The sequence below is a fragment of the Hoplias malabaricus genome, chromosome 7 (genome assembly GCF_029633855.1).
Source record: "Hoplias malabaricus isolate fHopMal1 chromosome 7, fHopMal1.hap1, whole genome shotgun sequence".
Lineage (NCBI taxonomy): Eukaryota > Metazoa > Chordata > Actinopteri > Characiformes > Erythrinidae > Hoplias > Hoplias malabaricus.
The window spans coordinates 6,551,061-6,563,596 of record NC_089806.1 but is presented as its reverse complement, the minus strand read 5'-3'; the positions used below and the strand labels follow the sequence as shown (position 1 = coordinate 6,563,596).

At 41.7% G+C, this 12,536-nt stretch overlaps 1 protein-coding gene across 1 annotated transcript; it reads left to right on the top strand.

Moving 5' to 3' along the window:
- Nucleotides 1-989: 989 nt before the first annotated feature.
- LOC136702254 (zinc finger protein 420-like) lies at nt 990-9,071 on the top strand. Its single transcript, XM_066677227.1, has 2 exons — nt 990-1,125; nt 6,115-9,071. The coding sequence occupies exon 2, from the start codon at nt 6,193-6,195 to the stop codon at nt 7,852-7,854; it is 1,662 nt and encodes a 553-aa protein (XP_066533324.1). The 5' UTR covers nt 990-1,125; nt 6,115-6,192; the 3' UTR covers nt 7,855-9,071.
- Nucleotides 9,072-12,536: the final 3,465 nt, after the last annotated feature.

Here is a 12,536-nt window from a genome sequence, read left to right as displayed (position 1 = left end):
AACACACCACACTCCTCACAGACAGTCACCCGGAGGAAACCCACGCGGACACGGGGAGAACACACCAACTCCTCACAGACAGTCACCCGGAGCGGGAAATGAACCCACAACCTCCAGGCCCCTGGAGCTGTGTGACTGCGACATCTACCTGTTGCGCCACCGTGCCGCCCACGAGTGAATCAGATGAGATTTATTCCTTAAATGACTTACTAGTGATGTGTCGGTCTCGAACGAACCGGTTCAAAGAGCCGGCTCTTGTAAGTGAACGATGAGAGCCGGTTCCCGTCTAAGACCGAGCCATTTTTTTCTAAGGCTTGTCATTCAACCAATCAGAGAACAACAAGCAAGCTCCAACCCTCCAACCCTCCGAGCTGAGACACTTGGTTTTCCTGAATGCCAATCTGCCTTCCAAAAAATAGCTGAGGAAAATGTTAAATCAGTTAAATGTTTGTTGACAGTTGTGGTTGTTTTAATCACTACCGTTGAATGCTGCTGTTTTGCTGAGTATTTGTTTATTTTATTACCCAGAAATGGATGATTATTTTGTAATACCTACCTTTTGGGTTCTATTGGCTATATTTCAGAGTTTACAAGTGATTTTTTATTAAGGTGTTTAAATAAAAATCCAGTTATTTATACAATTGAATGTGTGAGTGCAATCAGTGAGTTATTACAAGACAGCCATAAAAACAATTGGCCATTGAAACACTATTAATTTTTTGTAATATTGAACAATAATATTTTGTCCATATAGTTTTGTAAAATGTAGGTAATATTGTTCTGTACCAGTGGAAATAAGTGATAAAACAAAGAGCCATTTAGGAGCCGAAAGAGCCGGCTCTTTATGAAGAGCCGAGCCAAAAGAGCCGGCTCCCCAAAAAGAGCCGAAATTCCCATCACTATGACTTACAGTTTGACACCGTGACTGGCTCAGTCGGTCCTGTTACTTGTTGGAGGGGACATAAATTTTATATTGTAGTGGTGCTGAGGGCCAATCAAAGCACTGTTATGTGGAGCTGTAGCTAATGAGAGCGTAGGGGGCGGTGCTGTGGGCGGGGACTGTGTGAGTGAGGAGCAGAAGAAGAGCTGTGAGCTGGAGCTAAATCAGGAGGTGTTTTACTGAAGGTAAATATCTGTGTAAGACTTTTCCACACTTTTTACACTGGGTTTGAACTCTCACAGAAACGGGGGACACATTTTCTCTCTCTGAAAAGGAAGATGGAGAATGGGGGAAATGTGGGAGCTGCTCCACACTCAGCTCAGGAGGATAATGCTAGCTCTTAGCTGGGAGTGTTGGGTGGTCGACTGTCCTCATACTTTTGTCCTCGTTGTGTAAATCTCTGTTTCTGATAATAGATAGATAGATAGATACTTTATTGATCCCCAGGGGAAATTCAAGGTCTCAGTAGTTTTGTTAACTTTTGCTGTGTTGTGAAGACAGGTGATGGAAAAGAATCTCCGCAGACACGATTAAAAGTGTAAATACATCTTTATTTACCAAAACAGTGTCTTACGGGTTCTTAAGGATCCCGTGAGAGTAGTGTTCAATTGAGAGCTCCGATTCTCTCTCTTGGCTGGCTCGGATCCCTCGTGTATATAGTCCTTACCTTTCCAAATAAGGCAAACATAGAGGATAGTTTACATTTGCATGTTCTTAAGGGAGGGTGTAAAATTGATAGTTTCCTGCTCTCACTGACAGCTCATCCTAAACATCCCTCTCTGTAGCGCACAGACATAGAGCATATGGCTGAACATAAAAAAACACTGAACATTTCTTAATACTGCCTTACGAGGCCTTCTGATAAATATACCTCTTACAGCTTACAGACATCACATACAAGAAGCACTAACAGCAATGGACTACTATAAAGAAAAACATTCCACTGTGCATAAGAGACAGTAGAAGATAGAACATGATAACTAAAATACTAAATGCTAAAAATACTTTATAACCTAAAACAAATATCAAAATCAACATAGAATGCTTAAAAATACTATAGGCTGAGTCATATATCAAAATATAAAAAAATCAAATACCAAAAACTTAACATAGTGTGCTTAAGAATGATCAAACACAGTCGGCAAGAATCTGTGATACCGTGAGCAGCTGAGGATGATCTCTTGAGTGCAGTATATAGTTTAAAAGTTGGGTATGGAATGTGCAATATCAGTATAGACTGAGGTTTGGAATTAGAAATAAATATAGTAAAATAAATAAATAGTGCAAGGCAGTTCAGTGCAATGATCCTGTATTAAGTATAAACCTATTGTAGCTGTCAGGTTAAAGTACACATGAGGTTGATGAGTTGGTTGACTTGTCTCTTGTCCAGTTAGGTGCACATGTACAATATGGAGGTGGTGGATGGGCAGACAAGACTATGCCGAGAAGTCAAGCTCAATAGCCCTGGGGACAAATGACTTCCTCTGTCTAGCAGTGAGCGAAGTCTCCAGCTGATCAAGCTCTTCTGTTTAATTATGATACTGTGGAGTGGATGACACTCATTGTTCAAGATGCTAATCAGTTTGTTCAGGGTCCTCTTGTCTGATATGGAAGTGATGCACTCCAGTTCAGCCCCCACTACAAAGCTAGCTTTCTTAACCAGCCTGTCTAGTCGCCCAGTGTCCCTCTTCTTTATACTTTCTCCCCAGCATACCACAGCATTAAAGAGGACACTGGCAACAACAGTCTGGTAAAACATCCTGAGGAGCTTACTGCAGACATTGAAGGACCCCAACCTCCTCAGGACGTACAGCATGCTCTGCCCTTTCTTGTAGAGTGCTTCAGTGTTGGCTGACCAGTCCAGTTTATTTTCTCGGTGTAAGCCCAGATACTTATAGGTGTGCACCACCTCCACATCCACCCCAGCAATGGTGACTGGTAGCAGGACAGGCTTTGACCTGCGGAAGTCCACCACCATCTCCTTGGTCTTTGAAGTGTTCAGTTGGAGGTGGTTCAGTTTGCACCATTTCACAAGACCTCCACCAGGCTCCTGTACTCCTCCTCCTGCTCATTCCTGATACACCCCACAATCGCAGTACCATCAGAGGACTTCTGCATGTGGCACAATTCAGTGTTGTAGCAGAAGTCAGATGTGTACAGGGTGAACAGGACTGGGGAGAGCACAGTTCCCTGTGGAGCTCCTGTGCTGCAAATCACAGTGTCGGAGAGACAGTTCTTCAGTCTCACGTACTGTGGCCCCTCTAACAGATAATCTGTAATCCAGGTTACCAGGTGAGCGTCCACACCCATCTGTTGGAGCTTGTTTTCCAGTCTGAGAGGTTGGATGGTGTTGAAAGCGCTTGAGAAGTCAAAGAACATGATTCTCACAGCACTGTTCCCCTTGTCCAGGTGTGAATGTGTCCTGTGTAGGAGATAAGTGATGGCATCATCCACGCCCACTTTCTCCTGGTATGCGAACTGTAGTGGGTCCAGTGCATGGCTTACCTGGGGTCTCAGTATGCATAAGACCAGTCTCTCCATTGTCTTCATCACATGTGATGTTAGAGCCACAGACCTGTAGTTATTAAGCTCACTTGGGTGTGGCTTCTTGGGGACAAGGGTGAGATATGTCTTCCACAGTGTTGGAACTCGTCCGAGATGGAGACTCGGGTTGAAGATGTGCTTCAGTGGCTCTCCCAGTTCAGCAGCACAGGCCTTGAGCAGCCTTGGACACAGTCTGTCCGGCCCGGCAGCCTTACCATGTCGCAGTCTCCTCAGCTGTCCTCTGACCTGGTCAGCCATGACGATGGGGGGAAGGGGGGAAGTTGGATGGCTGGAGACTGATGGCTTTTGACTGCAGCCGCTAACACCATGTGGGGGAGGGGTGTGATAGCCTGTAATGGGGGTCACCCAGAGTGTGATGTAGGAGGTGTTGGTTGGTCAGGCATGCACACAAGAGCAATGTCTGAGTCAGCAAGTGGTGGTTGGCATACCACTGTCATTGGAGTTGGATCAGGATCAGGGCGGTCAAACCTGCAGTAGAACTGGTTCAGCTGATTCGCCATGTCCAGATCCCCCTCCACAGAACTGCTGCTCTTCTTGAGGCCAGTGATGGTCTTCATACCATCCCAAACCTCCCTCATGTTGTTCTCCTGCAGTTTCTGTTCCACCTTCCTTCTCAGCTTGACTTTGAATTCTGTATGCTTAAGAACTTAAGTCTGAGCTCAGCTCTGCCATGTCTCCCTCTCTAAACTCCATTTTCTTCCTATTGAGAAGGGCCTTGACATTGCTGGTTATCCAAGGCTTGTTGTTGGGAAAGCAGCGTACAGTTCTCTTGGGAACAACAATGTCCATACAGAAGTTCAGGTAGTCAGTAGTGCAATGTGTGACCTCCTTTAGGTCCTCACCACTCTGTAACATGCTCCAGTCTGTGGATCCGAAGCCTCACCTGCTTCAGGTGTCCATTTCCTGAAGGTGCGTGTGGTGGCTGGTAGCCTCTGTACTTTGGGCTTGTACACTGGCTGTAGATGAATGAGGTTGTGGTCTGACGTCCCCAGCGGGGGGAGGGGCGTGGCACTGTATGCATCCCTCAACTTTGCATACATGAGGTCTATTGTTCTGTTTTTTCTAGTAGGGCAGTTGACAAACTGGTAGAAATTCGTGAGAGTGGAGTCCAATGTTATGTGATTGAAGTCGCCCGAGATCGCAAAAAAGGCATCAGTGTGTTGAGTTTGCAGCCTAGTGATTGTTGAGTAGATGACGTCACACGCTCTGTCCGGAAGAGCACGCGGCGGAACATAAACACACACCACAATGGCGTGCGAGAATTCTCTCGGCATGTAGTACGGTCGGACACTGACCGCCAATAACTCCACATCTTTACAGCATACAGTCGCCTTCACTGTAACATGTCCGGGATTGCAACATCTGTTGTTAATGTACATCACCAGTCCACTTCCCTTCTTCTTGCCAGAAAGAAGCATAACTAGTATAATACCATAACTAGTATAATTTCCCCACTTTAAGTAAAAAAATGACAGTACTGTAGAATTTAATCCATGCAGAGCAGGTTTTTGACTTTAATATATGTTTTCACTGAGTACAAAGCCTTTTTTGATGCTCTAAACACTCTCCTTTTGTCTTTTAATCCACTTCTACAATAAAAGATTTGAGAAAAATATCCACAGAAGTGATCTTTAAGCTTTTAACAATTTACATCTCTTGAAGGATCATTGATACCAGAAGAGAAATCCAGCATTTTACAGAGATTCCATAAAAAAAAAAAGCTTGAGATCAAACACCTATCACTCCAACTCTCCTTCTACCAAATCTCTTTCTTGTGAGCTCTCGTGAGTTTGTCTTTCACAAGCGTATTTATCCCCAAAAACAATAATAATAATAAATGTAGTTAGGCTCCTACAATAGTTATAAATATGCAAACACCCTTTCTACTGCTAACTATCCCCAGCTTAGAGTACCTTTTTATCTTATTATGGTCCTAACACGTAGTGTAGGACCATATTGTAATTGCTCGAATTTTTCTTCTTCTTCTTCTTATTCTTTTTCTCGGCTAAAACGCAACGTGGAGCATAAACCGTAAAGCCTAGAAACACCACACTTGGCAGACTGATAGGGAACCCCCTTAAATGACTCAGCCAATAAAAATGACACTTCTTGGCCTAATGGTGGCGCTATAGAGCAACAAAACGCGTTTAGGTCAATATCTCCTAAACTGTGAGGCGTAGAGACGACATTTTTTTACCCTGATTCCTTGGACTCAGACAAACTATTTTGCAATTTGGACCATTTAGTTATTGATTATTCTTGTTGATTACACTAAGAACACGACTATTCTGATCAGTTTAATGTGACACATGAGAAATATCCCCAACCTGCAGCCGTCCAGTGACAGGTCTCTGTATTTTCTGGAATGTAGTCACACATTAAAACTGTCCATCTGAGGTAGAAGTAGATCCTCTCCCCTCAGGTGAAATAATTCAGGCACAGTCCAGTGTTTACACTTCCACCCACCCCCACCCTGTGGGTTCACTGGGCTTTTAAAACACTGTAGTGTCAAAGTCATATTTGCAGCACAGTCTACTACTGTTACCACTTTATAACTTTTGTTGAATTTGATGTTTAATTTTAAAAAATTTTTCGTTATTCACTTCCAGAAAAGAAAAACTCCTGCTCCTGGTGTCTAAGGCATTCCTGCCTATCTTCCACAAACTCACCCAAAGGAATATAACACAATGTGGAAATCAGGAGAGATTACATGTGAAAATACAGAGTGTGGAAGCACCATGTCTCCAGAAACAACATCATCTACTCTCCACAGTGATACACTTGCTGGAACAACAGAGAAAACTACAGACAAACAGAAAACATTCGACTGCTCACTGTGTGAAAAGAGTTTTAATCAAAAGAGTAATCTCCAAAAACACCAGAGCGTTCACACAGGAGAGAAACCACATCAGTGCTCAGAGTGTGGGAAGAGTTTTTTTCGAAAGGGTCACCTCCAAAAACACCAGAGCGTTCACACAGGAGAGAAACCGTTTCAGTGCTCAGAGTGTGGGAAAAGTTTTAATAGATTGTCTTGTGTCCAAAGACACAAATTTACTCACACAGGAGAGAAACCATATCAGTGCTCAGAGTGTGGAAAACGTTTTACTGAAATGAGGTCTCTAAAAATTCACCGGCACACTCACACAGGAGAGAAACCATATCAGTGCTCGGAGTGTGAAAAAGGTTTTAATAGTCTGCCTCATCTCCAAAGACACCAACTCATTCACAAAGGTGTGAAACTGTATCAGTGCTCAGAGTGTGGGAAAAGTTTTAATAGTTTGCCTAGTGTCCAAAGACACCAACTCTATCACAGAGGAGAGAAACCGTATCAGTGCTCGGAGTGTGGAAAGAGTTTTGTTGAAATGAGATCTTTAAAAAGTCACCAGCGCACTCACACAGGAGAGAAACCTTTTTCCTGTTCAGAGTGCGGGAAGAGTTTTATTCAACTGAGGCATCTAAAAAATCACCAGCGCATTCACACAGGAGAGAAACCTTATTCCTGTTTAGAGTGTGGGAAGAGTTTTTCTCAACCCAGTTCTCTAAAGGAACACCAGAGCATTCACACAGGAGAGAAACCGCATCAGTGCTCGGTGTGTGGGAAAGGTTTTCATGGACAGAGTCGTCTCCAAGTGCACCAGCGCATTCACACAGGAGAGAAACCGTATCAGTGCTCAGAGTGTGGGAAAGGTTTTCATGGACCAAGTCTTCTCAAAAAACACCAGCGCATTCACACAGGAGAGAAACCGTATCACTGCTCTGAGTGTGGGAAGAGTTTTAAAAGACTGTCTAGTGTTCAAAGACACCAACTCCTTCACACAGGAGAGAAACCGTATCACTGCTCAGAGTGTGAGAAGAGTTTTTATGATCATAGTTCTCTAAATCAACACCGGCACCTTCACACAGGAGAGAAGTCATATCAGTGCTCGGAGTGTGGAAAGTGTTTTCATTTACAGAGCCTTCTCCAAAACCACCAGCGCGTTCACACAGGAGAGAAACCATATGAGTGCTCTGAGTGTGGAAAGTGTTTTCATTTACAGAGCCTTCTCCAAAACCACCAGCGCGTTCACACAGGAGAGAAACCATATGAGTGCTCAGAGTGTGGGAAGTGTTTTCATTTCCAGAGCCTTCTCCAAAAGCACCAGCGCGTTCACACAGGAGAGAAACCGTATAAGTGTTCAGAGTGTGGGAAAAGTTTTAGTAATCTGTCTAATGTCCAAAGTCACCATCGCACTCACACAGGAGAAAAACCTTATTCCTGTTCGGAGTGTGGCAAGAGTTTTTCTCGACACAGTTCTCTAAAACAACATCGGTGCCTTCACCCAGAACCAAAGCAGGACCACTGCACCTAATGTGGGAGTATCTTGAGACATCTGGATTCAAATATTCATAAATACATTAGGAAAGAGCTGGATACCTGCTGCTCTGGACCCCCCGCGACCCTAGAATTGGATAAGCGGTTACAGATAATGGATGGATGGATGGATGGATGGATACCTGCTGTTATTGTCATACTGATACCTGGGGAACTTTGAGCTTCAGAAATGACCAAGTGTTAATATTCATTCATTCATTATTTGTAGTTGTTTATCCAGCTCCGGGTCGTGATGGGTCTGGAATTACTGGACGTAAGGTGGGAACAGACCCTGGACACAGGGAGAACACACCACACTCCTCACAAACAGTCACCCGGAGGAAACCCACACAGACACAGGGAGAACACACCACAATCCTCACAGACAGTCACCCGGAGGAAACCTACACGGACACAGGGAGAACACACACACTCACTATTGAGTAGTCAATCCACTATGTTTTTGACCATGCAAAGAATTCTGAGGTAACAGAGGAAAGCCACGTGAACACAGGGGACATTAATATTGTTCTGTTAGTTACTAAGTTTTAACTTTCAAAGAACAATTTTATTAAAAATAGCATTGTTTAACATTTTTGGATCTGGAGATCACGGCAGTGGAAACGTAATTTTCTTCATGGTAATGTAGTGCTGTAAGGATGTAATATGCAGATTATTTGTATGATTTTGGATTAATTCAACTCCGATGGGTGAAATAGGATCTGAAACTCTTCGTAACCTCATGCTGAATTTTCATAGCTACCAGTTTTGGAGGATGGGCAGTCATAAACATGGGTCTGAAGATCTCCTCTTGCCTCGGACCATGGGATATGACTATAAATAAATACCCCCACCTACTCTGTGGGCAATCACCCCAGATTCTTAAAATCAATGGCTCTTATAATCCCATAACTTATTTAACAGTAGTCTATCATCCTAAAGGTCAGGCCCAGTCTTTAGGAAATCAGCAGATGGCTCATTCCTAGCTGCAAAGCTAGGTCCAAAATACTTGACAAATGCGTAAATGTTAATACAAAAATTAAACCCAAGTCACAAATATGTTTCACTGTTCACAAATGAATCCATCCCAATCTGTGTCTACAATTTGTACAAATACAGTTACATTCATAAACACGTGTGTTTGGGTTTCACATCTATATCATAATAAAAGATAAATACATTTGTTTAAACGTACATTGTATATATTTGTTAAATCCAAGTCTCAAATTTAAAATGTATTTGTAAAATGTTGAATCTACTTTTGTGGACCAAGTCACTCACGTGTTTTCTGTGACGTGCATTTGCTCATTTCCTCTCGCGGGTTTTTGGATTTTGAGGTTTTCCTTTCGCATTTCACCCGATCCAAATACAAATTAAGCCTGATCCACAAATGTGGTCAGCAGGCGAACAAGCCACTGCGAGGTGGCACTGTTGTTTTAGGACGTGTGGGGCCAACTTAAATGGAGACGCATTTGCGCAATATTTAAAGTGGAAGTTCAAACAAAACGCTGCTGAATTCAGCTTCATATCAAAAACAGTTTGGAGCACTGTGGAACGCTTTTGAAGGTGCCCTAAAATTAACGATGTTAAAGTCCAGCGGAACTTACCTAATTTCGCTACAAACTAGGCTTGTCAAATAAAATACGTTAAAATCATCCCGTGAAATGTGAAAGGAAAGTCGCAAAATCCAAAAACCTGTGAGAGGAAATGAACAAATTCACGTCACGGAAAACAGGCGAGGGACTTGATCCAGAAATGCAGATTGAGTAATTTACAAATACATTTAAATTAGGGACTTTGACTTTACAACAATTTGTAATGTAAATTTAGACAAATATATTTATTATCGCATAAAATTGATACATCTATGGAACCAGCACAAACCGTCAGCGCTCTCAAGTAGACACTCAGAAGGATGACACCACACTACCACAATTTTTATTGTTTTTATTTGGTTTATATACTCATATATAAGATGTGTGTGCTTGTAACCAGGAAGGGATTCATTCCTCAATTTAAATGTGTATGATCTTGCTTAACCCTCATATATTTGATTTCTACTAATCTTGGATGTCGTCAGTATACGTACACTAACACTAAAAGAAAAAGATGCTAAAATATGAAATTCGTTTTGTCACGGTTATCATCACAAGCTAAAATAAGTAAATTAAGAAATTCACGTTGAGGCCAGGACCCCAATCACAGGATAGTCACATGTCAAATTAGTAATTTCTTTGTGTTGAGAATCCTCCAATGACGTGGGATTTAATGTTCCTTCCAAACCCAAGGTCCAACCAGAACATCAGATCCTTCTCATAGAGGTGGAGAAAGAACTGCCCATAAGATGCCAATGCGGGAGTTCCAAAAGGGATAGAAGAAATAGGAAAAAGAAAGAGCAAGTTTTCAAAGAAAAGGAGAAAACTATGTTGTGGAAACAGAGTGTTGATTAACTGTGCAACCCAGAGACTGAAAGCTGAATAGCAACAATTTAGCAATTCTGAGCTCTATATATATTAAGCTGAAGCCTTCTACAGAAAGTTAAGTTGTTTGATTGTTTTCTTTATTGCCGAGTGAACCATTGGCTGTTTAAAGCATATGAAACTTATTTTTGGCTGGAATAAGTCAAGTCAGGTCTGAGACTAGTCAACAGATTAGAGAGGAATAAACGGACATTTGGTATCAATTCTGAAATTAGTCAAAGAGGCCATTATCAGCCATTTGCTGGCTTCGGTCTATCCTCAAAGCCAGAACCATGACATTGTCTGCTCATCTGACCCTTTCACTCTTGCTTGGAGAACACCTGAACAACCCAATGAACAAGCCAGTGCAGAGTGGCAAGGCCCAGCCTGGACCCACTTTTTCAACCAATGCAGACAAGTGGTGTCCTTCACCTGGATGGGACAACGGATTTTGATGCCTAATTGTCCTTTTGATCAAATTTAAACTTTAGTTATAGGTTAATCTACCTTGGAGTAAGATTACATTTTGTCAAACAAACCATACAGGAGGTCCTCGTGTTACTTCAGTCCCGAGTTACGATGTTTCGTGGTTACGACACATCTCCCATTTACTGTGTAAAGCCTTGTTTAGACTTAAGTGGTTTTGTGTTTGGTGTGTGTGGTGCGGCGGAAGAATACACGGTTACGCGGCTCGGGACCGAGGAGGATAGGTGTTAGGATAGTGATGAGTGCTTACTGTATGTTATTTACGTACAGTATGTACGTATGTTCTGACTTACACTGAAAATCGGTTTACGACGCAACGTAGGAACGGATCAACGTCTTAAGTCGAGGACCCCCTGTATATCACTTTATTATTATTATTATTATTATTATTATTAAGACTCATAAGAGGGGTTTCACATGTGTTAACCAGCCTATGACCCTTTAATAATTGTACTATGGTGATGAGTGACCATTGTTTATCCAAATAAATAATCCTTTATGATTTCAATGTGTTGAGTTTTTTACTTTTCTTTTAATTTTCTTTCTTTCTTTAATGCACTTATTACTTCCTGGCATATTGCACTCAATGTAAGGTATTTTGTATAAATTGTGCTGTAGTTTGAATGCTAGATCCTCTTTTGTAAGTCGCTTTGGATAAAAGCGTCTGCCAAATGCATAAATGTAAATGTAAATGTAATTTACTCATAAAAGATCTGAAAATCCCAGGGAATTGTAATCAAGTCTCACAACATCATATTATCATTTTCCACTAGAGAATTAATAATAAATAATCAATAATCATAATTAATTATAAATATTTTAAATATAGTTCCCATGCTACAGTTACGTGAGTTGTTTCTTTATTTTTCCCAAACAGATGTATCTGATGTTTACGGGTGAATTTGAGGATTATGGAAGAAGTGCATCTGGGATGAACCTAAAGTTTGCGGATGTATCTGATGATTCAATGCAAGCATGCAGCATTTGGTGACTTCCTGTAATTAAGTGAACTAGTGGTTTCTTTATACTCATTTACTGCTGTGGTGCTTTTTTGCCTTGTGCTCACCATTCACGGGTTACTTTATAGGTGCTGCCTCCTCATTATCGCTAGCTATTTCACCCTGAGGAACGTAGCAAGACCACTCCAGCTTTTCAATGGTCTCGATCTTAGTGCTGCATTTGATACTATCAATCAAAGCATCCTTTTAAACAGACTACAGAACTATGCGGGGCTTTCAGGAACAGTCCTCAGCCTGTTAAGATCATATCTGGAGGATAGAAAGTCAATCATATCAAATCAAAACGAACATCATTGACATGAGGTGTTCCACAAGGATCATTTCTTGGGCCTCTACTGTTTAAAATTTACATTTAAATGTTACACCACTTTGACAAATCTTTACAAATAATAAAACAGCCTATCATAGGTATGCAGATGACACTCAGATCTATTTAGCTCTGTCACCAGAGAGGACTTGCCAAATTTTTCATGGGCGTAACCCACATACTCAGCTTGATGGCTCATCTCACAAATCCCTGTTCCTTACAAATGTGGCACAATATAAAAGGGAAATTAACAGGCTCCAGCAGTATAAGATTCATTGCCAAGAAACATTATTACAACAAAGAAATAATCTATCAAACATCTTATTTTGTGCTGTTTATTACTATCTTCAAATCTAAATTAAAGACCTTCTCCTGTGCCTTTGAGTACCGTTACACTTCAAATAAATAA